General features: G+C 44.7%; 2 protein-coding genes across 14 annotated transcripts in view; one reads left to right on the top strand and one right to left on the bottom strand.

The window, feature by feature from the left end:
- Positions 1-2,761: 2,761 nt before the first annotated feature.
- Positions 2,762-18,998, top strand: LOC147244500 (uncharacterized). 11 transcript variants are annotated; one of them, XM_086185443.1, is made up of 7 exons: positions 2,828-3,301; positions 4,660-6,563; positions 7,363-7,456; positions 10,086-10,135; positions 13,636-13,721; positions 13,812-13,880; positions 14,406-15,410. In XM_086185443.1, the coding sequence occupies exons 2-6, from the start codon at positions 4,662-4,664 to the stop codon at positions 13,831-13,833; spliced, it is 2,154 nt and encodes a 717-aa protein (XP_086041569.1). In that variant the 5' UTR covers positions 2,828-3,301; positions 4,660-4,661; the 3' UTR covers positions 13,834-13,880; positions 14,406-15,410. The 11 variants fall into 11 exon arrangements, 6 of the variants coding, with proteins under 6 accessions (XP_086041567.1, XP_086041566.1, XP_086041568.1 ...); XR_015110101.1 differs by lacking the exons at positions 13,636-13,721; positions 14,406-15,410 and adding an exon at positions 11,671-11,889 and having other exon boundaries at positions 2,830-3,301; XR_015110102.1 differs by lacking the exons at positions 13,812-13,880; positions 14,406-15,410 and adding an exon at positions 11,671-11,889 and having other exon boundaries at positions 2,830-3,301; positions 13,636-13,650.
- The window catches only part of radil2a (Ras association and DIL domains 2a), a 28,290-nt gene continuing 20,144 nt past the window's right edge, over positions 18,500-26,645 (bottom strand). For 2 of the 3 annotated variants that reach the window (XM_086185439.1, XM_086185437.1), the window contains exons 11-16: positions 24,560-24,704; positions 23,041-23,222; positions 22,621-22,963; positions 20,260-20,378; positions 19,741-19,880; positions 18,500-19,653 (exon numbers count right to left, since the gene is read on the bottom strand). In XM_086185439.1, coding sequence (XP_086041565.1) covers positions 19,551-19,653; positions 19,741-19,880; positions 20,260-20,378; positions 22,621-22,963; positions 23,041-23,222; positions 24,560-24,704 — 1,032 coding nt within the window. In that variant the 3' untranslated portion in view covers positions 18,500-19,550. The remainder of the gene's footprint in view (positions 19,654-19,740; positions 19,881-20,259; positions 20,379-22,620; positions 22,964-23,040; positions 23,223-24,559; positions 24,705-26,645) is intronic. The other variant, XM_086185438.1, reaches the window with a different exon arrangement.

Here is a 26,645-nt window from a genome sequence, read left to right as displayed (position 1 = left end):
GGAGGGGTTTTTGTCAGGAATGCAGTGGTGTGGTTGGTAGAGCTGTGGGATGGATGGTGTAGACGTGAGAAGCGTTTGTTTGACAGTATGTACCTGAGAGGACACCGTCTCCCCATAGGCTTCCATTGGAAGCTGAAACGTGTCTCCCCCACTTTGACGGCTTTCAAAATCCAAACCAGGTAATTCACATAAAAACTTTTAAAGATTTTTGAAGAGCAGAGTTGTGAGATTGATGTGTGAAAGTTTGGAAGCGATACCATTAATGCCCTAGGAGGAGATAGATTTTGTTTGGGGAGTAAAAAAATTCCTCATTTTGACAGTTTTGTCCAATTTGTGGACATTCTGTTGTAGACAGGTGAGGGGTCAGAGTGTAGGAATTGTTGGTCTTGATGAGACGAGTCCAACGGTGTTGGTCCCATGTTTGTGGGACATTCGTGGGAGGAGTTATAGCGCTCCAAATTATCTAAAATTATCTTTTAGTTGTGTGGCTCCCTAGGTGGCGCTATAGACTTTTTCTCTTTTTTTTTGTGAGATTAGAGAATGTTTAGCCAGACCGGACAAGTGTGGCGTATTTCATGCAAGTTCAGGGGGTGAAATTAGATGATGCTCAAAATGCTCATATTGCGCGCTCATTGACAGCAAGAACAGTCCAGGACCAGGTTTTGAATGGTGTGGATGTGAAAACCAGCTCCAGGCCGTCTGGCCCAGCTGCCTCATGGGGGTTGGGGGGGGGGGGGGGGTGGACTGGTTAGTGTGTGTTTGTAGTGTTTTAGTGCTGCTGATGTGTTGTTCTGCCGAGCAAACAGAATAGGGTCTTTGCCTGAAGAACCTTCAGGCTCAGGCCCTAATTATTTCAGGTAACCATTGAATGAAGCCTGTCATTAACCTCCTGTGTAACCAACTTCCTGTGAACCCTGATCCTAAACCGGCTCTTATTTGACAGTTGCGTGTACTTTATATCAGGGTATTGTCATGGGGACGTGGAGGGATGTCAGCTCGTAGTTGGAGAAATAATTCCGATACAGATGTGGGCTGTACCAGGGGTCTGAAGATCCACTGGGCTCTTTTCTTCAGTGTAATTTTGAGTCGTGGTGAAGTTCACTGACTGTTGCTTGGAGAACGACTGCTGGACACACCAGCATCCTGGACCTGAGCTGGCTGATGCTAACACTTCCTATCCACTAACAGTCATTGTGCTAAGCTAGCGCGGCTCTCATTTCTGCTCGGGATGATGGACAACAACAGACTTTCCTTATTCATCATTCCACCAGTTCAGTGACCGTCAGACACATGAAACTGCTCTTGTGCGACCAAAAGACTTCAATACATTAAAAAATGTAATGAATATACAATAAAAATAATAATCGATGCATACATCTAGTTAAGACCAGCTGTGTCAAGGAATGTGTGGCAGTGCAGTGATTCGTACTCACTGCCTTCTTCTCACACTCGCCTCCTGCTGGGATCAAGCGCACGGTCACGATGATAGATGCTGCATTTTCACCTGCAGATACCTGGAGATGGCGCCAAATTGTGCGCAAAAAGCAGAGACCTGATCCTGGTGTCCATAAAATTTATGAACAGAATCGGTGACAAAGGGCAGCCCTAGTGGAGTGCAATCCTCACTGGAAACAAGTCTGACTTACTGTCTGCAATGCAGACCAAGCTCTGGCACCAGTCATACAGGGAACGAAACACCCAAATCAGGCGGTCCAGTATCCCATACACCTGGAGTACTCCCCACAGGATTCCCCAGGGGACATGGTTGAATGCCTTCTCCACAAAACACAGGTAGACTGGTTGGGCAAAATCCCAAGCACCCTGCCGAGAGTGTAGAGCTGGCCCACAGTTCCACGACCAGGACGAAAACCACACGGCTTCTTAAAAAGGAGAAACCACCACCCAAGTCTGCTAATCTAGAGGCAGTACCCCCAATGTTCACACAATGCTGCAGAGTCGTGTCAACCAAGACAGCCCCGCAGAATCCAGAGCCTTGAGGAACTCTAGGCTAGTCGACAGACAACCATTGGCTCTCCCATTGAAGTAAAATCTGTGAAGTAAATATTCCAATTGCAAAACTTCAGCTCAGCTCATCGAAATATAACATGAAGGAGAAATATTCCAGCTGTTCTTGTGCAGTTGCAGCACTTTTCTTGAACGAAAACTGTCAAGGTTTGCGATCTAATTCAGGGAATTTCCGAGTCAATCTTTCAAAATAAAAGCCCAGATTCTACCTCCCCTCACTCCCTCCACCTCTGGCCTCCCTCATCTGTCTCTTCCTGCATACGTCTCCCTCCCTCCTCCTGTCGTTCACTCCCTCCATCTTGTCCCTCCCTCCATATGTCTATCTCCACCCCCCTCCTCCTGTCTCTCCCTTCATCCATCTGTCTCTGTCCCTCCTCCTGTCTGTCCGTCCCTTCATCTGTCTCTCTCCCTCCATCCGTCAGTCCCTACCACCAACATCTGTCCCTCCCTCCCTCTCGAACCTCCCTCTCTAACTCAGATGGAAGAGACCCAATGTTCCTACATGAGCAGCACTTGGCGACACTGGTGAGAAAAACTCCTTCTAACAGAAGAAACCTCAGGCAACCGGGCTCAGAGTGGGCGGCCATCTGCCTTGACCAATTGGGTCCATCCATCCATCTGTCTCTCGCTCCATCCATCTGTCCCAGTCTTATTAAATTCTTCATTTGTCTGGGACACCTGGAGGACATTTCTGCCCCACATGTCCACTGGGACTCAAAGATGAGCTGACAACATTTTAGGGGTCAAAGGTCACCCACACCCTTACAGAAAAACAATGTGATGTGATATTTTTGAATAGTTCTACTTTTTACAACATTTCTCTGTGAGATGGAATGTGCTTTGTGTGAATACGGAAGGGCCCATTTAGACTCGAGCATTAACGGCTTTTCATTTTGTTACTTTGAAAGCAATCGTTCTCTTCCGGGTTCACCCGATATGTTTCCGTGTGAATTGACGCTGCTCCGGGGGCAGCTCAGACTCGTCCCGGCTGGTGCACGGACGAATATGTTGGTGAGTCGGTGTCGTTCGTCGCGTGTGTCGGGCTAACGGCCGAGCAGGTACGGTACCGGTGCTAGTTAGCTGGACAGCTAAAGGCGCCAGTTAGCTAGTCAGCGAACGGTGCTAGCTAGGCAGCTAACGATGCTAGCAGCTAGCATGAACTCGCTGCTGTTGTTTACATCCGGCCTGGATGGGCCTGGAAGGTGTGTAAGCTAACCCCGCTACCCGAGACGTGTGTGGGAGCCCCGGGCTGGACCAGACGACCACCGCCGCAGGGGTAAGAGTAACAACCAGTCTGACACGTATTTAGGCCTCCCTTTCGATTTATGTCGATTTGACTGTGTAACTTTAATTAAAATTATCTATGTTGACACACTGCGACGTTTATCAGGGAGTAAATTCATGGATGATTGACGGGCATTAGTTTCCTTCAGGTCTGCATTAATCTCGAGTTGTTCACCAGTTAAACTGACTCAATCGTGACTGTTTAATCAGTCAGATCTTAAGATGTTCTAAAGTTCTACAGAGTTCCAGTGATCATGTAGTCCCAAACATTCCGATTATTTACAATTAGAATCTGAAAGTGATCATATTTCTACTGGCTGATGTACCATACCAGAAATAGACAAAAACAAGAAAAATAGCTATAAATTCAACATGTTATTATTAAGAAGTAATAAAGTGACTTTTACCTAAAGCTGTTAATTATTAAGATGTGAATTCTAAATTGGGTAGAGAAAGTGTAAGTGTTTTTGCCAAGCTGTTATCAGCTCCTATGAATTATCTCAAATATCACTATAAAATTTTGTTTGTATTTTTCAACAGTTTGTGACTGTAATGTGCAATAAATGCTGCTTTTAGACTTGTTTTTCTCAAAATGTGGATAATATTTCCAGATAAGAGCAGCAGGGTGGAGCAGTGGTCCTCACTGTCGCCACCCAGCAAGAAAGGTTTGGGGAGGGGGTGTTTCTGTGTGAGTCTCCATGTTCTCCCTGTTCCTGCTGGGTTCTCTCTGGTACTCCAGCTTCCTCCACAGTCCAAAGACATCAAGAGGGACCAGGTTAATCCAGACTCTAAATTGACCGTAGGCATGGCTGGGAGAGCCAATGGTTGTCTGTCTCTATGTGTTGGCCCTGCCATGGACTGGTGACCTGTCCAGGGGGAAGGCTGCTGGGATAGGCTCCACCCCCACCACCCTCAATAGGAGAAGAGGGAGAACATGGAGGGATGATGGATGGATGGGTGGATTTCCAGATAAAGTTTTGCCTCTACCATGGTGCCTGAATATCCTTCAGCTTCATCAGGATCCGCATTAAACCTAAACACCAATGATATTAACAGGAAATATGTTCATCTTACTAGTATGTGAAGTACTTATTTAGTTACGATATACCTTATATAGTGCAGGTTTTTTATTATTAAGTGAGTAAAAGTTCCTGGCAATAGTTCAGGACAAATTTTATTGCTGTGATTTGTAATGGTTCTTTGGTTGATCCCTGAACAGTGGCTGAAAGGTTTCGTAAGACATGAATGAAGTTTTCAAAACCCTCTGGGTTACCAAAGGTGAGAGATAAACGCACCCAGATTTATCAGGAGGTTAGTCCAAGAGTTTGTCCTCTTCTGTGTGTTTTGCAGTGATGGAAGTGTCCCTTCAGGATCCGTCTGTCATGGCTATGGACCTGTCCAAGGGCTACTCAGTCAACTCCCGGACCTGCAGCCACACTGATGCTATGGACCTTGCAAAGAAGCCGGAGTGGTATCACCGACGCCCACCAAACTGCAGCACAGAGATCAGCTCTTCCTACAGATCCAGAGCGTCGTCTTCCTATGAATCCTTGTCCACGCAGCTGCGTCCCGAGGCACGTGTCCACCACAGAGACGTTGAGCAGAGTCCCGAGGTGTTAGGTGACTACATGAATTCAACGCTAGCTCCAGGGCTGGATCTCTACCACGATGGCGTCCATCGGAACCTGTGGTATCCAGCCTTCTATGGGCCAGATCAGAGCTGCGGTCCAGGCGCTGAGAGCAGCGGTGGCGAGGAGAGCGACAGCGGCTCTGATGTCATTGTCCTGCTGTCCTCAGCGAAGGAGCCTCTTTTGTGCAGTTCTTTCATCCAAGACAGTGTGAGACACATCATTGAGCCTCTGTCCCCGGCTGCGTCCTCCCTGGACGAAGGCCGAGGTTGCTACCACCTCCCTCAGCCTCTGAGCTCCCCCAGCCCTGAGAGCTCCTACTCTGAGGACACCTCTGAGAGCTCTGTGGACATTCCGGTACACCATGCCCGGCCTGTGGTCCTCCTCTCAGACCTGAGTGCTGTTTACCGCAACCATGTTGAGTCTCCAGTAGACATATCAAGTGATGACAGTGATGTCATCGAAGTTTCAGTCACAAATGACAAGAAGCAAGGACGAACTTCTACCAGGAAGAAAAATGTTTCTTGCAAGAAGCATGCGGAAAGAGAACCTACTCCCAGACAGGAAAAACGCAGCACCAGAATCCGAAAATGTGTCTCTGAGATGCCTCAGTTCACCCGAAGCGCATCTCGCCTCAATTTGAGAAGACGAGTCAAAAAGGACGTGGTGGGAATGTATTATGAAAGCTGTGATTCTGATGACATGATGGAGTACGCACTGAGGATGTCCAGCTCAGATGACTCCATAACACGGACGAATGTGTCACACAGACTGAGCAGTATTTCAGATGAGTCTGATGTGGACACTCGGACAGACAGGAAGTCGTCCTTGAACATACAGCCGGCAGGGTCGCGGGACCAGAGGATACCACGCTGCAAACCTTCATACACCAAAAATATCAAACAAAAGAAGTCACTTGCACTTCATAGAAATAAAAGATTGCGAAGAAGCAAACAAAATCTTAGAGTGTCACTGGAACGGCGTCCACAGACACCTGTCAGCAGCAGCGTGGTAGTGGACAGGAAAACGGTGTCGCAGCAGAGGAGAAAACGCTGCACTCAGATGGGCCCGTCCACTCTTTTCTCAGCCAGAGAGCCAGAAATTAAACTTCGATATGCCAGCGTCAGAGAGGGGAAGAAGGAGAAGAAGGCGGAGAGTTTTTGCCCGTTTGTGCGCATGGAACGGCAAGTGTGCACAGTGGTTAACTCTAAGGAGCAGGAGGCCGCAGTCTGCAGTGGCCCAGGGAGGCATCCCACAGCCAACAGCTCGCCGTCTGGGTTTGTCCCCAGCACGTCCTGTTACCAGCTGGGTCGTCTCAGCGGGGACAAAGAGTGTCCTGCCTCACTGCTGTGCTGCCTGTGTGGTCAGACAGCCAATGTAACTGCCCTCGGGGACCTTCATGGCCCCTACTACCCCGCACACCGCCATGGCCTGCAGCAGAAAGAGGTCGAACATGGATTCACTAACTCAGATGATGGTGGCAAGGATGACGCCTTGCCAGGGGTGCATCCTGATCTGGATGAGTGCTGGATCCATGAGGACTGTGGCATCTGGTCCGCCGGCATCTTTCTAGTCAGAGGGAAGCTGTATGGGCTGGAGGAGGCGGCTCGGCTTGCACATGAAACCGTGAGTGACGCATATTGAGCTCTTTTTATTGGAAGATATAAACTTCCTGGGGATGTTTGGCTGCTCAGAGTTGAAGGACATGTAGAAGGATTTAACCAAATCAGGGTGTATAAGGTAGAATGCTTGAGCTGGTCAGATCAGGAAAGCAGCATTTTAGAAGTTGTTTCCATGTCCTCTTGTGATAAGTTCAGATCTAATACAAATCCCAATCATGATGTTGTTAATTCAGTGTCATCACAGTGTCAACACTAAATGTGTTTCTTAATTCAAAGGACTGACACTGGATCAGACCTGGACAACACAAACATTTGACTGTTACTAGCACCAAGTAGCTGCTCATGCAGAGGCATAGCTGCTAACGCCGCCAAGTAGCTGCTAACGCGGCATAGTTGCTAACTCCAGTCGTTGCTAGTGCTGCATAGCTGCTAACGCCGAAAAGTAGCTGCTAACGCTGCATTGTTGCTAACCCCAGTCTTTGCTAGTGCTGCATAGCTGCTAACGCCAACAAGTAGCTGCTAACGCTGCATAGTTGCTAACTCCAGTCGTTGCTAGTGCTGCATAGCTGCTCATGCCAGTAGTTGCTAACACTGAATAGCCCAGAAACTATTAAGGTGATTGTTGTGCTGTTGATAATCCAACAGAACAAAAAGCTGAGAGTTTGGAGCTGCAGCTGTTTGGACAAGCAGAGGTTCCTCAGTAAACAGAAATGAAGACGAGATTTATGTCAATGTCATTAACAAAGATGATGAAGAGAAGATGTCACATTTGCTCCCTCCTCTTCTTCTTCTTCTCTCTTCAGACGTGTTCAACATGCCAACAAACTGGTGCAATAATGGGATGTTTCCAGAAAGGGTGTTCCAGGAATTACCACTACAGATGTGCCACGCAGTCAGGTGCAGTACACAAACACCGGACAAAGGCTGCACACGAAAATAGTCTATATTATTACAGCCCCAAGTATCCATATTGTTTGGCAACACAAAGAGATAAGATGGTGAGACGACTATTAGTTCTTTGAAAAATATGACCACAATATCATGATTGAACAATAATAATGAGTAATGTGGAGTAAATATTAGAACAGCCTGGTTGGTTGATAAAAGGACCAGACTTGTAAAGCACTTACAGTAATAATGTTCTTTTTGTCTGCTCCAGTAGATTAGGGTGTATCTTCTTTTCGTAACACAATGAGACCGATAAAAGATGTGGCTTTACCTTGACAGTTTTTCGACTGTTTCTTCAGTCTTCTTCAGAATACGTCATCTGACGTGCATCGTGACGTGCCTTATCATCTGATGGAATCCTGAAGGCATGACCAGCCTGGCAATCTGGTGGAACCAAAGAAACCATCAGTGGACTGGGACAAAGCACAAATCATTGGTACAGAAGACAGTAAATTCAAACGCTGGATCAGGGAGGCCATAGAAATCAGGAATTCTGGACAAATCAGAGACACCATCCACTGGGTTGAGGTGGGGGTATATGCTGTCCCACTCATGGGCCTCTCACCTTCAGAAACCAACAGGTGGCAGGTGGTGTGGCCAGCCTGGCAGAAAATCCACCAGATTGCCGGGCTGGTCACACCTTCAGGATTCATCAGATGATAAGGCACGTCACGACGCACGTCAGATGACGTATTCTGAAGAAGACTGAAGAAACAGTCGAAAAACTGTCAAGGTAAAACATCATCTGTTATCGATCCCATTGTGTTACGAAAAGAAGATGCTCCCTAATCGTATTGCACTTCACCACATTATGACTCGTCTCATGTCATTGTATCAATTTAAGGTTTCTCTGCTGTCCCGTGCTGCAGTGGCAGCATCACTCTTCTTTTAGAGAACATTTGTTTGAAGAACGTAGTTACAAATATTATTGTAACACATTAAAGTTTCTGTGTTCTCCGTAGCAGGACGCGACATCTTATTTTCACTCAGTGTCGATTGCCTGCCTGGAAAACTCAGAACCGTCCAAAACTCTTCCAATTCACACTTCAGTTCTATTTACATTCTAAGAACTCAAGTAGGCTGTTGCAGAGCGTGTCATATTGTGCTGCAACAGGTTGTGATAAAATTGTGTGCGACATGTGTCATATGTGATATGGAGTTGGGATGATTAAGGGGTGAGTGTGTATGCGTGCATGTATGTGTGAGTGCAAGTGTGTGTATACACATGCATGTTTGTGTGCATGCATGAAGGATCGGCGTGATTTTTGCGTATTTTACTTGTATTGGGATCGGCCGATTCGCTCGTGGGTTCTCCAATTTATTTTCCCCAGCGTGATTTACAGCCAGGCATCCACGCGGGCAGCTGTGTTGCCGGAAGTCCCTGCAGCCCACATGCAGCCCATGCCCCTCCCCCACTGATAGAGTGGTGGAAGCTGCTCCAGGACAACAGTAAGTTTTACTTTTGTTTCTTTAGGTAACTTCACGGCATGTCCAACCTCCAGCATTTGCCTTCATAGAGAATTTGGTGGTGGTCGTGAAATTTCTTACCACCACCTGCTCACGAGTCAGTTTAAATTTTTCTCTGGCTGTTTATGCAGTAACTCATACAGGCTAAACTCCCTCGCTCCCCCAGAGCGTGTAGCTGTAGGAATTTGAAGATGTTTCGTGAAAACCTGTTCAGAGCCGTTGGCTGTCGTTATCAATACAGCGGTGGTGGAGTTTTGCAGTCAGCGTCAGCTCACCTGTGTGTGTGTGTGTTTGGGGGCGGGGCTTCCCACTTACTGGGGAGGAGCAGCCACCACATCGATGAGAGATTACATGAGAGAACTGTTAGTACATGGTTGAATAATCATCCCTTCTAAAGTTGATGAGTCTTTTCCAGGCCTGTTCTTTGAGTCAGTGCTGAAAAATTTAAACCTTGGCAGCGTTCAGTTACAAATCGAGCACTTCAGGTCAAACGCTACTTTTCAAGTTCAGGGTTTCCTCTTGAATTATTTAATGTGTGGCAGAAGGACATTTTGGGATGGAGATTATATCTGTCCTATATGACAAAAATGCACCATCAGGCTGTGGAGTAGCCGTCGATGAAGGGTGACGATCCTGGTGGTATGAATGTAGGGGGCGCTCAAGGACCGATACTAACCTGTGTTTTTTTTTATTCTTTATTCAGATGGCTGCCGAACGAAACCCAGTGGCAACAATTCAGCGAGCCCCTTCAGGGAAGGCTGGCTGTGATACAGTTGTTTTATTTATGTTTAAATATTTGTATTTAGTTTATTTAAACTGCACTCAATAAATGTTTCTTGGCCTGTAATATTTTATCGTGTCATTTGGTTTTTTTAATGTAAATTGAGGGGGCAAAGCAGTATCGGCTTAAGAAAATCGGCCATCAGTGAAGGGTGATGGAGGAAAATCAGTGTTATCTGCCCTAAAAAAAAATCCATATTGGTCTAACCCTAGTGTGTGTGTGTGTGTGTGTGTGTGTGCGCGCGCACGCACGCACGTGCTTTAACATGAATGCAGCTGTAGATAAGGGAGGTTGAGTGTGTACCTGTGTGTGTGTGTGTGTGTGTCCCAGGTTGTGTCCTGAATGAGGAGAACTTCTCCATGAGATGTCCTGAACACTCGGTGAGTAGAACACTCCTTTGGTTCTAGTTTTGGCTTCATTGTAATGTCCTGCTGGCCTCCAGGGGTCACTAGAGCAACGTTTATGCTCTTATGGCGTCAGCATGTAAACACAATCATGAAAACCCTGAAAAGATTATGAAATACGAAAGTGGCAATTTTCAGGTCTGGCAAAGTTTTGTTAAAATAAATATAGCCATAAAGTTGTCCTATCATAAAAGTCCTTTAATTGAGTTTAATGAATACATGAAAATTGTATTATATATGGTTCAGTGGAGATCAGTTGAGAGTAATTGATAGTTAATTTAGTTCAATACATGTTAGTGTTGTATCGATCCAATCCATGCAGTACCACCAGTACATGAGTGGACCAGGCCTTCTCTGAGGTGGGCCATGTCCTTACCACTCTTCAGGTGACATTTCAGAAAGGAGTGTCAACAGAGTCTAACCCAGGGGTAGGGAACCATGTGCCATGGAGGGCCGTGTGTGTGCAGGTTTTCCTTCCAACCCAAAACTTTAACAGGTGATTCCACTGATTAACACACCTTCAGCCACAGAGGAGTGTTAATCAGTGGAATCACCTGTTAAAGGGTTGGGTTGGAAGGAAAACCTGCACACACACGGCCCTCCAAGGCACATGGTTCCCTAACCCTGGTCTAAGCCCTGTGAGCAGAAATGGCCTGAGTAAAGAACCTATGAACCAGAGGGTTGCTGGTTCAATCCCCAGGATGGGGTGGGGATAGAGGAGCAACACCCTCATGTGACCTCAGAGCTCCATGTGACCTATTGACCCTGTAGAAGGTCACAATCCCTTAAGAGTAATAAAAGCTTCAGCTCCCACCAGAGACTCGAACTGAGAAACCCTACTGATGAGAGGAGAACCTGAACCGTTCCAGCTGATCCCCCACACAGAACTCAAGATGTATTCATGAGTATACGACTGCATATTATTTGTTCGGTGAAAACTCAGGGGTGGCATGACTCAGAGGTAGAGTGGCTGTCTAGTAACCGAGGGGTTGCTGGCTCGATCCTCACTTCCGACAGTGACCATGTCCAAGTGTCCTTGACTCGTTCAGGGTGAACCACGCCTCTCACCCAGTGTCAGCTGGGATAGGCTCCACCCTCCCACGACCCTGAAGCAGTATAGAAAATGGATGAGGTGAACTCTAGAAGAATGGTATCAACCCTTAGATGTGTTTTCATTTAGGTGCAATTCCACAGCTGGAGACTGATGGTGGAAGCAGCTTGGAATGGACTCATACTTAACATGTCAAAGTAAATGTCAGTCATTTTCTACTGGACCTCAGTAGTTTGGTTGTGATGAGGTGATGTGAGGACAGATCACATGATACAGATCCACAATGACCACACTGCCCAAAGCTGATATGTTGCACTTTGGTGCAAGCAAATAAGGGATAAAGATAATGATCTGATTTTTTTTCACACCAAAATCAGTTTAGGATTTTAATCAGTATTTTTTTCTTAACAAACTATGTATGATAAATAATGACTAAAGTCCGGTTACGGCCTCTTCCCAGGAGCATTTGTGTCTGAAGCCCTGGAGGAGGGCGGCGTTCTCCTCGAGGCCCTGATGAGCTTCCAGAGCTGAGAGCACCTCTGAGCTGTTGGTCGTCAGGGAAGTGAGACACTTTAACTGATGTCAAGCTGCTTGGTTGGAGGCGGAGTAAAACCACCCCCTGATCTTTTCACCGGCATGGGTGCTCAGATGAGGCAGAGCGTCTTCAGCCTGATACTAGGTAGTACCTACCTGGGGTGGGCTGGTACGGCACCGCACCTTCAGCTGTCTGCGGCATCAGTAACTGAGTCTTTGCGCTCCTGTCGGCTGTTTCGCAGTTTGTTGGGGCGGCGGGGGTAGAGAACTGTCCCTGGTCTTCAGCAGCTTTGCTGCCATGTACTCCACCACATCCACGTGTTTCAGTCTGCCGGCGTCCTGGTGGGGGAAGAGGCTTTGCCCCAATTGACACATTTACACGAGCACACGCAGGACATACCTGTGATTTCTCCTGGGTACATTTGTTGGGGGGGCAAGCAGCATAGGATCTAATGGAATGACAACGTTCATTGTGTTTTCAGTCTACTCCTGTACTATCAACAGTTCCAGAAGACGTGCTAATGATGCAAGTTGCGACATCTTTATAGACTTGAAATTGCAGATGGAATTTGACAAAATCTAATTTTTGATTGCATCCACGGATTACTGGGTCTCATCCTCAGTGATCACATTCAGTTCTAAATCCCATTTTTGCCTCACGTTGCCTGTATTTTCTGCTGAGTCAGCCACCATCCTATGTCAGACTGGATGTTCTTCCATTAGCAGCTTAGAATATTGTTCAAACGTTTGTTTTTTTATCTTCTCCAAGTCTGCTTGCATTTGAGGGTGTTCCTTACTTGTAGATAGTGGAACACATTTGTGGGGTAATGCAAACTAAATCTGTAACTCAATTCCCTGCTCACAAGAACTAGTCGAGGCTACGTGGTCCATTACAGTCCCACGGTGTCACCTTGGTGGGGGGAGGTTTGTGTGTCCAGCCAGGCCAAGCGTGCCATGTGTGCTTGTCCCAGCATTCTGTGTCCTCAGTTTATTCCACAGCTTCTTAGCTGGGATGGTCCCCTGCACTGAATTCTGGGCCAAGACCATCAGGGTCATTTTAAATCCATCCAGTTACAGTTGTCTTGTCTTTAAATGTTTCAGGTCTGGAAGAGACAGGACCCCCCCCCCCCCCCCCCTTGTCCTTTTATTTTTGCAACATAAGCAATACACACATAGAACTCCTGTAAGTCGTGACTCCATTCCAAGTGTGTGTCTTTTCCCTCTTCATTAATGATAGACCCAGATTAAGGGGGATCTCCCATTTCTGGTGTACAATTATGATTGTCATCGTTCTTATTAGTAATATTATCACCAGCACATCTGTTTATTGCTCTGCCTTGTGTTTCCAGCATGTAACTCCACCTGCAGCTTTGAGAAAACCCTGACAAACAAATCAAGAGGCGTGTCTCTCTCTGACAAGTGTGCTGTTACCTTTGGTGGTGATTTGAGGAACGAAAGAAAAACAAACTGGAACAAATCAGATTGAAATGAAGGAGGAATTCTTGTGACAGCAGTGGAACCCTGTTCAGCAGCAGTGAGCACTCGACCCTCCCAGCTGCTGCTCATGCTGCCTCTTTGATCATTGCAAGTGCAGGGACAGTCGTCACCATGACACTGGACCACTAGAGGCAGTAGAACCTCACACATCAAAGCCCCAAGTTCCTATCAAGATCTCTGAATGTGACATGTAGCAACTCACAACCTTTGATGCTAAAGTGCAGTGTAGCATAGCATGATGTCACTTCCTGCATGCTGATGCTAACCTGGCATGCTAATGTCAATGCTGATTTTTCTATTCTATTGTATTCTGACATGATTGACAACAAAGTGAAGCAGCACGTTTGAATGAACCGGGTCTCTGATATCATTCATCTCTTCTCCGTGAGACCAGAAGCCTCCTTCATTTCCGTGGATCATTCCAGCCTTGATACGATGTTTGTCCGGCCTTCCCGTCCTTGCTGCAGAATGTTTGAACAGGTTCTGGTGACCTTTGCTCTCAGGCTCAACATCTGTGTGCTGACAGGAATGTCATAAACGGTGTAACTGCTGTGTGTTTGTGTCCTGCAGAGCAAACCTGTCACAAGTGTAACTCGCCAGCACAAGAGATGACGTGAAAGACCCCCGGGGACGCCGCAGGTGTGTTAGCATTTACCGCCATGTTTGTTCCAGCAGATTTTCCCACTTGGTCTCGCCTGTAAGTTGAAGGCAGGATGTCTCCGGATTGTCCCCAAGTGCATCCGCCCCACTCTCCTAATGTGTCTTAGACAGGTGATGACAGGCTCCCCTTCCTCTGTTCAGTGGTTCTGTGTTGCTCAAGAACACTCCAACTGCAAGAGCTGGAATTGGAACCATTGACCTCCCATGAGCTTGAACTGAAGAAACTAACAACCCTAAATCAATCAGGCCAGTAAAACCCAGGATGAATTTACCTCAGGGACCTTCATCCACTATCACAGGAGTGACTCATGTTTACAAATGAAGATGTTGTTATTATTATTATTATTATTATTATTGATATTCAGGGTTTGGGTTATTGAGACCCCGATATCTTCCCACCCCCACATGGACAAACTGACCTCTGGAGGATTTGAGCATCTAAATAGAAGAAACAGAAACTGGTGAACATCCAAAAATGTTTTTGTGTTGAATTTTGTTTTGCAGGATGATGACTACCCCCCCCCCCCGACCTCTGCTCTCCAGTTAAGGCCAGAACACTTCTGTCATGACGGGAGAACCCGGCGCCACTTCAGGATTTTTAAGACATTCTCTTAGTTGTGTGTGTGCGTGCGCGTGCGGGAGGGGGGGGGCTATTTGTTTCTTCTATTGGACCAGCCACGTCACAAATACAGTTGATTATTTCAGCATAATGATTATACATAAATGAGCTTTACTGATTTTCTGTAAATAGAATATAATATATTTCCTTTCTCTCTGAGGTTTTTGTACCACTTTTCTATGACTGTCAGTGCTTCAGTTGTCATGTAACCACAGCGTAAGTTATTTTCATGAAGTCGCATGCACATTTGTTGTCTGCTCTGACACTCTGTAGTATAATTTTATTGTAAAAATATGTATGTTTTTAGTCTTCTTACTAAAATTATTTAAATGGAATATAAAGCTGCACTAGGCAAGAGCGCCCACCCACCATCCACACTAACCCTATTGACAGGTTTTTTTCAACAAACCTCAAATAAGCGCCAGACCTAAACTAAATTGAAGGAGGAGCAAAGCAAACCAGTGGAGATCAGGGAGGCTTCCAGGGAGATGATGGCGCTCCTGGAGTGTGAACATCAATACACTCCAAACACACCAAGCATCCATATGTTGAAATGAGGCATAGCTGTTGTCTGTAGCGCTGGGAAAGAATTCCAGAGAGAGGTACCTCGTTATGTATCAGGCCTCTGCCCCATGTCTGTCAAAGGTGCACTGAGCGTTGTTGCTTGTCATCACTTCCGCTGACGTTCATTGTAAATACTAAACAAACACAGAGCAAGGCCCCCCCCCCGTGTTTCTGTAAATGTCATGAACGCGCATTGACACAGAAACTGGAGCTTTGCTGCGCTCACGTCACTAAGATGAGTGAGCAAACTCCAAGTGTTTGGTGAGTGAATTTATGTTCCAAGTCTTTGTACATCATCTTGACCACATTAGGTTATGAGCTACCACTGAGATATATACATATATATATATATATATATATATATATATATATATATATATATATATGTATGTATGTATATATATATATGTATGTATATATATATGTATGTATATATATATGTATGTATATATATATGTATGTATATATATATATGTATGTATATATATATATGTATGTATATATATATGTATGTATATATATATGTATGTATATATATATGTATGTATATATATATGTATGTATATATATATATATATATATATGTATGTATGTATATATATATGTATGTATGTATATATATGTATGTATGTATATATATATATGTATGTATATATATATGTATGTATGTATATATATATGTATGTATGTATATATATGTATGTATGTATATATATATATGTATGTATATATATATGTATGTATATATATATGTATGTATGTATATATATATGTATGTATGTATATATATATATGTATGTATATATATATGTATGTATGTATATATATATATGTATGTATATATATATGTATGTATGTATATATATGTATGTATGTATATATATATATATATATATATATATATATATGTATGTATATATATATATATGTATGTATATATATATATGTATGTATATATGTATGTATATATATGTATATATATATATGTGTATGTGTGTGTATATATGTATATATACGTAAATATATACATATGTATGTATATATACATGTATATATATTTATACATATATGTATATATACATGTATGTATGTAATATATATGTATATATACATGTATGTATGTAATATATATGTATTTATACATATATGTATGTAATATATATGTATTTATACATATATGTATGTAATATATATGTATTTATACATATATGTATGTAATATATATGTATTTATACATATATGTATGTAATATATATGTATTTATACATATATGTATGTAATATATATGTATTTATACATATATGTATGTAATATATATGTATTTATACATATATGTATGTAATATATATGTATTTATACATATATGTATGTAATATATATGTATTTATACATATATGTATGTAATATATATGTATTTATACATATATGTATTTATACATATGTATGTAATATATATGTATTTATACATATATGTATTTATACATATGTATGTAATATATATGTATATATACATGTATATATATTTATACATATATGTGTATATATACATATATGTATGTAATATATATGTATATATACATGTAAATATATTTATACATATATGTATATATATTTATACATATATGTATATATATTTATACATATATGTATATATATTTATACGTATATGTGTATATACGTATGTGTATATACGTATATACACATAGATACGTATCTATGTGTATATACGTATCTATGTATATATACGTATCTATGTATATATTTCTATATGTGTATATATACATATATATGTGTATATATACATATATATGTGTATATATACATATATATGTGTATATATACATATATATGTGTATATATACATATATATGTGTATATATACATATATATGTGTGTGTATATGTGTATATATACGTATATGTGTGTGTATATGTGTATATATACGTATATGTGTATATATACGTATATATGTGTGTGTATATGTGTATATATACGTATATATGTGTGTATATATACGTATATATGTATATGTATAATGTCTGCAAGATACACTTTTGGGCTCAGAAATTCAAGACTTCAAAATTGATTTCCACCGCTCACAGCCTCAATGTAAATCTTCCACCATCAGTTCACAACTCACACCCAGGACCACTGGACGAAGCCCCACTTGGAAATGTAAATGTCATGTAGTGAAACTGAGGCGGCCTCGTGCAGCTTAATAGTCCATCTTTATATGTTCTCTTGAATTCCATCTCACACATGACAAACCCTTAATTGCATAAGAAAAGGATTATAAATAAAGTTTCAAAAGGCCTCAGTTTGAGTTCATGTCTCTGCCTCCTGTACAAGTCAAACTGAACCTTTGTTCTCTTCTTGAATTCAACAGTCAGTGTGGAATTTTCAACATCAACAACCAGATCAATGTTTGAGCAAAGATTTGTGTCCATACTCATCAATTATTAGAACAGGATTTATTCTCATAGTCCAGTTTGGAATGTGATCATGTCAGGGATGAGATGTGTTTGTAGTCCAAAAGGAAGTGGTCATCTCCATGGTCCCTCCACCTACAGGAAGTGGTCATCTCCATGGTCCCTCCACCTACAGGAAGTGGTCATCTCCATGGTCCCTCCACCTACAGGAAGTGGTCATCTCCATGGTTCGTCCACCTACAGGAAGTGGTCATCTCCATGGTCCCTCCACCTACAGGAAGTGGTCATCTCCATGGTCCCTCCACCTACAGGAAGTGGTCATCTCCATGGTTCGTCCACCTACAGGAAGTGGTCATCTCCATGGTCCCTCCACCTACAGGAAGTGGTCATCTCCATGGTTCGTCCACCTACAGGAAGTGGTCATCTCCATGGTCGTCCACCTACAGGAAGTGGTCATCTCCATGGTTCGTCCACCTACAGGAAGTGGTCATCTCCATGGTCCCTCCACCTACAGGAAGTGGTCATCTCCATGGTTCCTCCACCTACAGGAAGTGGTCCACCACTCACCACCTCTAACTTCAGGCTTCCTGTGTTTTCAGTCTTAGATATTTGAATCGTACACCACTTTCTGATTTGCGTCGACCCTCTACAGAAACGATGGAACTGGACTCTGGCAGAGGCCAAGTGTCACTACGCTGCAGTGACACTACATGTGGTGACTATCAGAACGCCAGCGGCGAGTGTCACAGCACTATGAGGAAGGTTCACACTGTACATGTTCGAATGCTGTTTTGGAGGAAGTGAAGTGTTGAATGTTGGAGTCAGTGGAAAGTGCTGGGCTCGTGGAAACCACAGCGCAGCTATAAACAGCCTCTAAAGCGTGCCGACACACCCAGCAGCTCCGCTGCCGCTGCTCCACCCAGACGCTCTTTTAGCTTCCAGCTGCAGATGCACTTCAGTCCTGCTGTCGGTTCATTACACACAAACAAAGTCAAAATAGTATTTATTTCATTGGTTCAAAAAATATAAATATTACAAAATTGAATGCTTGATTTGTCACCAACACTGTGTACACTGGAGATGAAAACAAAGACTTTCCATTGATTTAAAAAGCTGCTTTCAGAGGAGAAACTGAGGGTTCGGGGTTAGTCTGCGGGGAGTGAGGCTTAGAAACCTAACAACTGCTGTGGTGGATCGATGCTGATCGACTCGAAGAACCAAAACACTCAAAGAACAGGAAGTTACCGATTCCTATCTTCCTTTTCCTTTCTGTGCACTTCATTACTTGAAATGTCCTCCAACCCGTCTGGAAGCTGCTATGTACTGTTGTGAAAGCCTTTTTTCACATGTAATTGGTATTTTTACCCATCACGTGTTGCAGCAGACTAACATCGTACATTAGTTATTGTGTAATGTCACATCTGTGATGCTATGCTTAACTGCTATGTTACAAAAAAAATAATCCCTCTTGGATCCAGCCTCGGTTTTCTGCCCAAGAGCAGCAGAAAAGCCACCCAAAAATAAACTGATTCCCAGGTTCCCTTGTCTCAGAAATTGTCTAAAAATGAGTGTAAAGAAGACAGGATATAGACACATATATTTGTGTTGCAGACAGATAAATTAGATGTTTTACTTGTGCAAAGAGGAGTTTCCTGACTCGCCAACAGAGTAAACGGTTCGTAAGATGAAGTTAAAAAAAAACAATGTTTCACAGTTTGTTTGTTTTTAAGAACAGCCTTGAACACCATAATTTGAGGCAAATTTCAAAATAAGTTCTGCTGATGCCAGACATGAATCAGGTCTTGACCTCGGCCCACTCACCGTCACAGACTCGGACATTCAAAACTGCAGATTTGCACAGGCAGTTATTTTCCTCACCACCACACTGCATCATTTAGGAGCACGAAAAAGCCGTTTGTTTGGTTTGATTGTCTTCCTGTTACAGCAACGTCATGTCACAACACATCTGACAGGTTGTCATTCCATATTCCCTTCAGTCTGGGAATCCAAACAGGAAGCAGGAAGTCCTCCACTGCTTCAGTGTTTAGTCGTAGCCGAGTCCTGGCTGCGTGTCTTTGAGTCCATCTTGGCCACCAGCAGTCTGAGTGCATCTCCTGAAGATCGGATCATTTCTCTCCCACTGTGACCACAAGGAGACAGAAGGAAGGCCAGAGTATCAGCCAGAGATCAGGCTACCATCTGCTCACCTGTCTACCTGCATACCTACATGTTATAGTCCAAGCCGACCAGGCTGATGCCGTTAACAGCCAAGATTCGATCGCCCATCTTCAGTCTCTGACACTGCGCAGCAGGTGAGTCAGGCACCACTGACTTCACGTAAATGCCGCTCAGTCTCAGCGGTGTCTTCTAATCAAAAAGGACAAGGACAAACTGAACTGTTACTGAGGAGTTAGACTGACAGACAGGGGGCGCTGTGGCCCCTGTATTCTGGATTAACCCAAAAAACTCTGCCCATGTACGAACTTCTGTAGCAGACTGAAGTTTGTGGGACACGATTTATGACTGCAAAACACATGACAATTCACGTCTGCTTTTGCTCCACAATAAATGCCAACTCTCTCTCAAACTCAAAGCTCTAATAAATAAGACGACTAACAAGTGTTGTTGGGGACTGTCTGCTGCACAGCTGTTCCTAGCCACTGCTCGCCCAGATAAAACTGGAAACAGCTGATTAAATTAGCTCTATGGGCAGGCACACATTTGATTGGTGGGCAGATAATCGTACCAGTCCGTCTACAAGTGCCAGGCCAAGACCATGAGGTCCCCTCTGAAGCTCCACCGTGAACACGTCGTCGCGGGTCCCTTCGTCCCCCGGTGTCATCGTCTTCTCAGCACATTGACTGGCTGGAAAACAAGCGGACATGTCACATCTGGCAGAAGTGGTGTTACTGGTAGTATTTTCTATTTTACAGCATCTTGTCAAGTATGATTCACAATCATTTCCTGTCAGAAACCACATCCAGTGCACTGACCTTCAAAATGAAAGCAATACTTCATTAGAATCGCATTTTGTCAGAGTTGCTCTGATTTGTTTTGTAAGATATTCTGACTGGAAGTCAAGCACTTCTATTGCTAGCTAGTTAGTAGCTAAACTAATATGGCTCTGCTGTACATTTACTCTTTACATGCCCCTCTCCTCTTTTAAGCGACGTTATATTTCAGTATCAGAATTGGGTCTGATTTAATTAAGTCTAGAGTCTAATCTTCTGAAATCGTAAAGATTATGTTCCTTCACGACATGCAGCATCTTTAAATGACCCGCTCGAACAGGGACTTCCTGTCCCCTTCTGACTCATACGGCTCGAGCTGTCACAACAACAATGCAGCAACAATCGCATTCCCAAAAACCTGTTCCCACCCATGGAGCGCCCCCCCCCCCCCTTTCCCAACATGAGCTGTCTGCCCCCCACGCAGGACCTGCCTCGAACAATGCTGCCCCGATTAAGATTCCACGCACCAACCCGACTGTAAATTCCCATGACGGATCGGCCACTGCTCTTTTCTCTCCTGACATCACCACCTCTCTGTAATTCTTGGGGCCAGATTAAAGGATTACCAAACTTTCAAAATAACATTAGTCGTTAACAAAACCAGAGGTAGATCTGCTGGAGGCCACGCTGGGAGGATGTCGTGCTCCCCTGAAAATATAAACAAAACTTTCCTTTGTAAACTCAGAAAATCGTTCATTGCAAATCTTGAAAAATACTGGGTTCATCCATTTTTGTCAAATTGCACAACATTTCCATGAACATGTTTCAGAATCCAGTTTAACAAACAACAACCCTCATTTTCCCACCTATCAATAATTGGAAGTCTATCAATTTAAAGCAGATGCTACAAGAAAGTCAAAGGCCATTTCCTCTCTCGCCCCTGTGCTTTTACAGGGTTTCAGTACATTTCTTGGGGTTTTTCAACCATGTGAGGATTGTTTCTCAGATGATTTGATCATGATATGTAGCTGGCTCCTCCTGCATTCTGGAGTCAAAGTTGATGGTGCAGGAGGGAAAAACATCTTCGTGAGCTGAAGACCCGAGCACTCGGAGGGTGGCTTACACTGAACACTTTAGTATCACTCCAGGCTAGGGGTGAAGTTCCCTGACTACAAGTGCAGCTGCATCCGTTAGCCACAACTAATGCTAGCACCCTCAGTGTATGAGAAGCCAGCCACAAAAACCCAAGCTTGCTGACATTAGCAAGCCAAGCTAACTAGTCAAAGTCTGGGTCCCCTAACTGCTTTGAGCTGTCAGCACGGTGACTGTCCAGGGTCAGACCCAGTCACTGCTGAGGCTGCGTGGCCTTGACTGGCACCTTCACTTGGAAAAGGTGGTTATCTGGAAGCCTTCAACTTGGCAAAAGTTTTTATCTTGCTGTTTTCATCCCGCTGTTGTGATGCAATACTTCAAAATCCACCAAACTACTTTGAGTGGAGACCTTAACTGCTGTTAAGGTGTGTGCTCCAACTTTAATTATGTGAAATCCATACACAGTTACTGAAAACTTTTGTTCAACAAAACAAACAAATTTACACAAAAATGTTGCAAACTGCACTTTAGAGTGAAAAGTGAAGCACTTGACTTCGAAACACCTCCAGATGACCTCATGACGGACAAAATGCAAACTGGGTGGAGAAGGAAACACTCCTTCCTGTAGAGAGGCAACCCCCCCCCCGGGAATTCCTCACCTCCTTAGTCAGTCAACGATGACGGGAGGAAATCTCTCCCCTTTTATGTCAGGGCACCTTTTTTGGACCTCAGACCACCAGGGACAAGTTCACTGGTCAATACTTTCTGTAACAGCGTCCATCAGCAGGGGTACATGAGGTGGTGACCTCATTGCAGACGTGCGTAACACGCTTCCTGCCATGTTCCTGCTGAGAGCTGTGAGTCAGTTGAAATCAAAGGCTGCGTGAACTCTGTCGGTGACTCATGACGAGTGATCGGACAAAAGTCACAGAGAGCATTTAGGCTCTGTTCCAACAAACCCTTTTCTGTCTCCAGCAATAATTGAGGCCTCAGCCAGGACACTGACAGCGCCTGCATCACTTTAGTCACATCCTCTGGTTCGGCGGCTCTGCTTCTTACGTTACCTTTTCCTTGCTGCCGGGCTCCCTCCTGCAGATTCACCTCCAGCTCAGCCAGCTCCATACCCTGGGGAGTGTTGGGTGGTGTCAGCAGGCAGGATGGGTCCAACGCCAGGCTTTTATGGTAGCCCTGGTCAGCTTGTCCTGGCAGCGTATTCTGCAGCTCCAGGCTCTTCAGTTTCTGGGTCAGGACTGCCTCACAGCTGCTCAGGTCACCATGAGACCCCCGGGTGTGCTTCAACTCTGCATGGGAAATACAAGGAGATGCCCCCTGGTGGACAGGATCTTGGGGGGGTCTGAGAGAGGGTGAGGCCATAGACCGTGTGGCTGTGGTTGTCCCATGATGAGCCTGAGAGAGAGGGAAAAAAAATCAATAACAGACGCAGCATCATTAAAGTTACCAGTTTCCTGCCTGCTTCTCATTACCTGTTCCTCAGCATCCGGGTGAGTTGGGTTTTTGCTGCAGGGAAGCTGGCGGGTGAACTCTTGAAGATGACCTAACTGTTCAAACAGAGCAGGCTCCACGATGGTTTTACCGAGCTCCAGGTGGAAGGTGCTGCTGGGCAGGATGAGCGGTGGGTGGTCATCAAAGCTCTCCAGGATGGCAGCTGCGGAGGAAGACAAAGACCGGGACCTCATTTATTCTTTCCAGGTAAAGCAGCACTATTTCATTAACGAGCTAGAGGAAGTTGGAGGTGAACGTAAGCGTGAGTGAGGCGGCAGCTGTCCAGCTGGCAGACGTGGATCTGATAAGTGGCGACGATTGCTGGAGAGCGACTGCCAGGACAGGATTAGCGTGGAGGAACAGCCAGACTTAAGGTCGATGTATGTACGCTGGCGACTGCAGAACCAAGATGCCAGTCTGAGCGTGTCTGTCTCATTTTGCGCCTGAGGACGATCAACACCTAATTCTAGGAAAGGAGCCTTTCCTTCATGGGCGGAACCACCAGCTGACGTTGAAAGGCGAGATAATACATCGATGAAAACGAAAATAGTCGCTCTGATCTGCTGGCCACGCCACGACCCCTTGACTTTCTGTGTGTTAGATTCATCTCTCCCAGTTCCACCAGACTACTTCTGGTACTTACCATCTTTGTCTTTTTCCCTCCATTTTTTGAGTCTCACCTGTGTCAGATCAGCGAATCAGTGTTTCTCCTCCCTGCTTTGTGTTCTCCACCTGTTTCTCGTTGTGTCAGCAGAGTCTTTATGTAATTTCACACACTCGAGGCACCTCGCCTACACATGTCCCTGTCTGACTCCACCTTCTGGTTTCTTGTTTTCACCAAAAAAGCCTGATTTTATTTAGTTTATGTTTGATAAATAAATCCTCTTCCATGCATCCTGCGTCCTCGCTGCTTCCTGCATTTTGGCCATAACACACACTTGAGCCAGGGCCTGCTGGCACACACCATCGACCAGGGTGAGACAAAAATTTAGAAAAATGTTTGTTTTTATGTCAAGGTTGGACCAAAAATTCTGGTCTAATTCACAGTGTAGTCATGGTGTCATGAGGAGGCCGAGCAAGAGGAAGCCAAACATTTTAGGGCAGACGGACGTTTAGGTTTATCCCCAAACACTGTTTTCTATTTATTTATATGAATTCTCAAAATTCTACAAAAAAAACCCTTCTTGCTAATGTGGCTTCATCTGCATGGTTGGTGTTGACATGTTTGTAGCACTAGCCTAGCCACATTAATGCTAGCCAGACATGGCATGGGGGGGGGGGGGGGCATTATGTCACCAGACATAATGGGGGCTCATCCTCAGAGGACCTGCCCACAGTCTTACTCTGCCTCTGATTGGAGGAGGAAAGGAGGAAAACAAGTGGGAAATTGGCTACCCCATAAAAAAGAAAGCAGCCACAGTCAGATGGGCAACTGGAATGTGAGAAGGTTTTAGGGTTAGGAGGCAGGGTAGCTGGTAGAGAGTGGTTGATGTATCTCACCCGTCCTGACGGCATCCTGCGCATCGTCAGAGGAAGGGCTCCACCCGCTGGGACATGTCCGACCAGAGCTGTACTCCCTCAACATGTGGTGAAGCTGAGCAGGGTTGAGGGCAGCAAACTCCACCCTCAGAGACGTCCAGGATGCCTGCACGTGCACGCGCACACACACACACACACACACACACACACACACACACACACACAAATACTGGACTGTAAAAGAAAAATTATTGGCTTAATTTTAAGAGATAAAACCATGGTTTTGGTCACCATGGCAAGTTCCTCCCCAGCGAGCTCGCATCCCCGCACAGGGACAGCTGCTCTACAGATGTTTAAACCAGTTACACGATCTAGTTAGTCACTTCCACCAGATGATGGTGAACCAAGTCACGCTGGCAGAGAGCTGGTCACAAATGCCACTCACGTCACAGACTACGTCATTTTATCAATGACTATAGAAAGAAGCAGGTAAGAGGTGAGTCACTCGTGTGACGACGACCTGACACACATTACTTCATCCATTGAATTGCTGGAAGTAACTGTGCCCAGACATGTTGGACCCAAGACAGATGTTGTTGCGTTCCTGCCTTCTGCTTGTAACTGACATCAACAGGAAAAGTTGGAGTCAAGTTTAAATGCTGCTTATAGACTTAAAAATCCCTGTTTGTTACATCTGAGATATGCTGTTTGGCAGCTACCCGTCTGGAAATAGTTCCTGCGATGGCGCTTCTTCAGCAGCTGCCACGGCTCTCATGGGATTTACAAGTGTGCTGAGAGCTGCCTCAATCCCACCGCCGCAGATGGAAACTAACCCTCTGGCCAGGGTGTGTGCTCTGCTGCAGCAGCCACAGTGCAACCTCATGCCAGGGAAGGGACACATGAAACCATCAGCTTCCTAGGACCCATCCCAGTCCAGGAGACAGCTGTGTCACAGGTGGGGGCTTGACACTGAACCGCTAAGACTGCCAGTTGTGAAACAGGTGTTGCTTCAAACTAGTTCTCAAGGTTCCTCCAAACACAGGAAACAGGTCAGGATCCCATCGACTAAATCTGCACCAAGGTTGGCTCAAATCACTGCCTGGAATGCAGACAGGAAATAGCATCTTAAATATAAAGTGGGCCGTTAGCACGGCAAGCAGCTCATTCAAATACGAGATTCTGGAGATGGGAGGTCATGTGATCACTAATGTGGGGGCTTGTCGGCAGGACGTTCTCGGATGACACTAAAAGTAGCAAATATCACCAGTAATGTGATCATTTGGGAAGGTGAACTGTCACAGATATTAGCTGTAGCATCCTAGCGGGTCATTAAAGTAGACAGTTGTCCTTATCCCAGGTGCGCCTCCTACAGCCCAGTGCACCTGCGCCTGGTCGAGCACCTCCTACAGCTGCCGGTCACCTCACTTCCCGTTGATCTTAACCAAACACACCAAACCAGGAAACCAACTGCGTTCCTGTAAATTCAATGACAACTGAAGAAAAGCTTGCCAGCCAGAGATAGACATTTGCTGCTTTATTCTTCACCTGTCTCACCTGGGTGTCTCTGTGTCCATTTGTCTTCTCTGTGTTTACTAACCAGCCAGGTGAGGACATCAGTGCAACCAAGGTTTGAATGGGTAACCATGACAACAGGAGTTGGCATGAATGGAGGGTATGAAATGCTCTACGCAGCCGTGTGTGTGTGTGTGTTTGTGTGTGTGTGTGTGTGTGTGTGTGTGTGTGTGTGTGTGTGTGTGTGCGCACATGCACAGGCACATTGGGGATGTTTGTTCAGGCTCACACGAGCACATCCAGAGTTGAAGCTGATCAGGCATCAGTCCCACACGGTTGCTAAGCGAGCCTGTTTCACCAGGACACTCTCTGGTTCCTGTTCTCATTGTTAGACTCTCATAGTTTATTCACCTGATCCTGCAGGCTGTTTCCTTAAAAGTAACAAGGAATCTAAGTGGTTCTGGAGTTTTACTGCACAAACCAATAACTTGTTCTCCCAAGTGAGCATCAGAGCTACGTTCTGAACTCAATAAGAGACTTTATAGTAACACAGAGGGTTCAGAGGTTCCCAGACGGGGGAAGTTGTGCTTGTGGC

This window comes from Aulostomus chinensis, chromosome 18 (genome assembly GCF_037954235.1).
Source record: "Aulostomus chinensis isolate RoL2024-O1b breed Wild chromosome 18, RoL_Achi_v1.0, whole genome shotgun sequence".
NCBI lineage: Eukaryota > Metazoa > Chordata > Actinopteri > Syngnathiformes > Aulostomidae > Aulostomus > Aulostomus chinensis.
This window is presented reverse-complemented; position numbering and strand designations above follow the sequence as displayed.

Excerpts from the sequence above, each read along its gene's own strand:
- LOC147244500 (XM_086185440.1), top strand. The coding sequence starts at position 4,662 with ATGGAAGTGTCCCTTCAGGATCCGTCTGTCATGGCTATGGACCTGTCC. Across the intron at positions 6,564-7,362 it reads CTCGGCTTGCACATGAAACC|ACGTGTTCAACATGCCAACA; the intron begins GTGAGTGACGCA and ends TTCTCTCTTCAG. Across the intron at positions 7,558-17,620 it reads CAACACAAAGAGATAAGATG|GAAGTGGTCATCTCCATGGT; the intron begins GTGAGACGACTA and ends GTAGTCCAAAAG.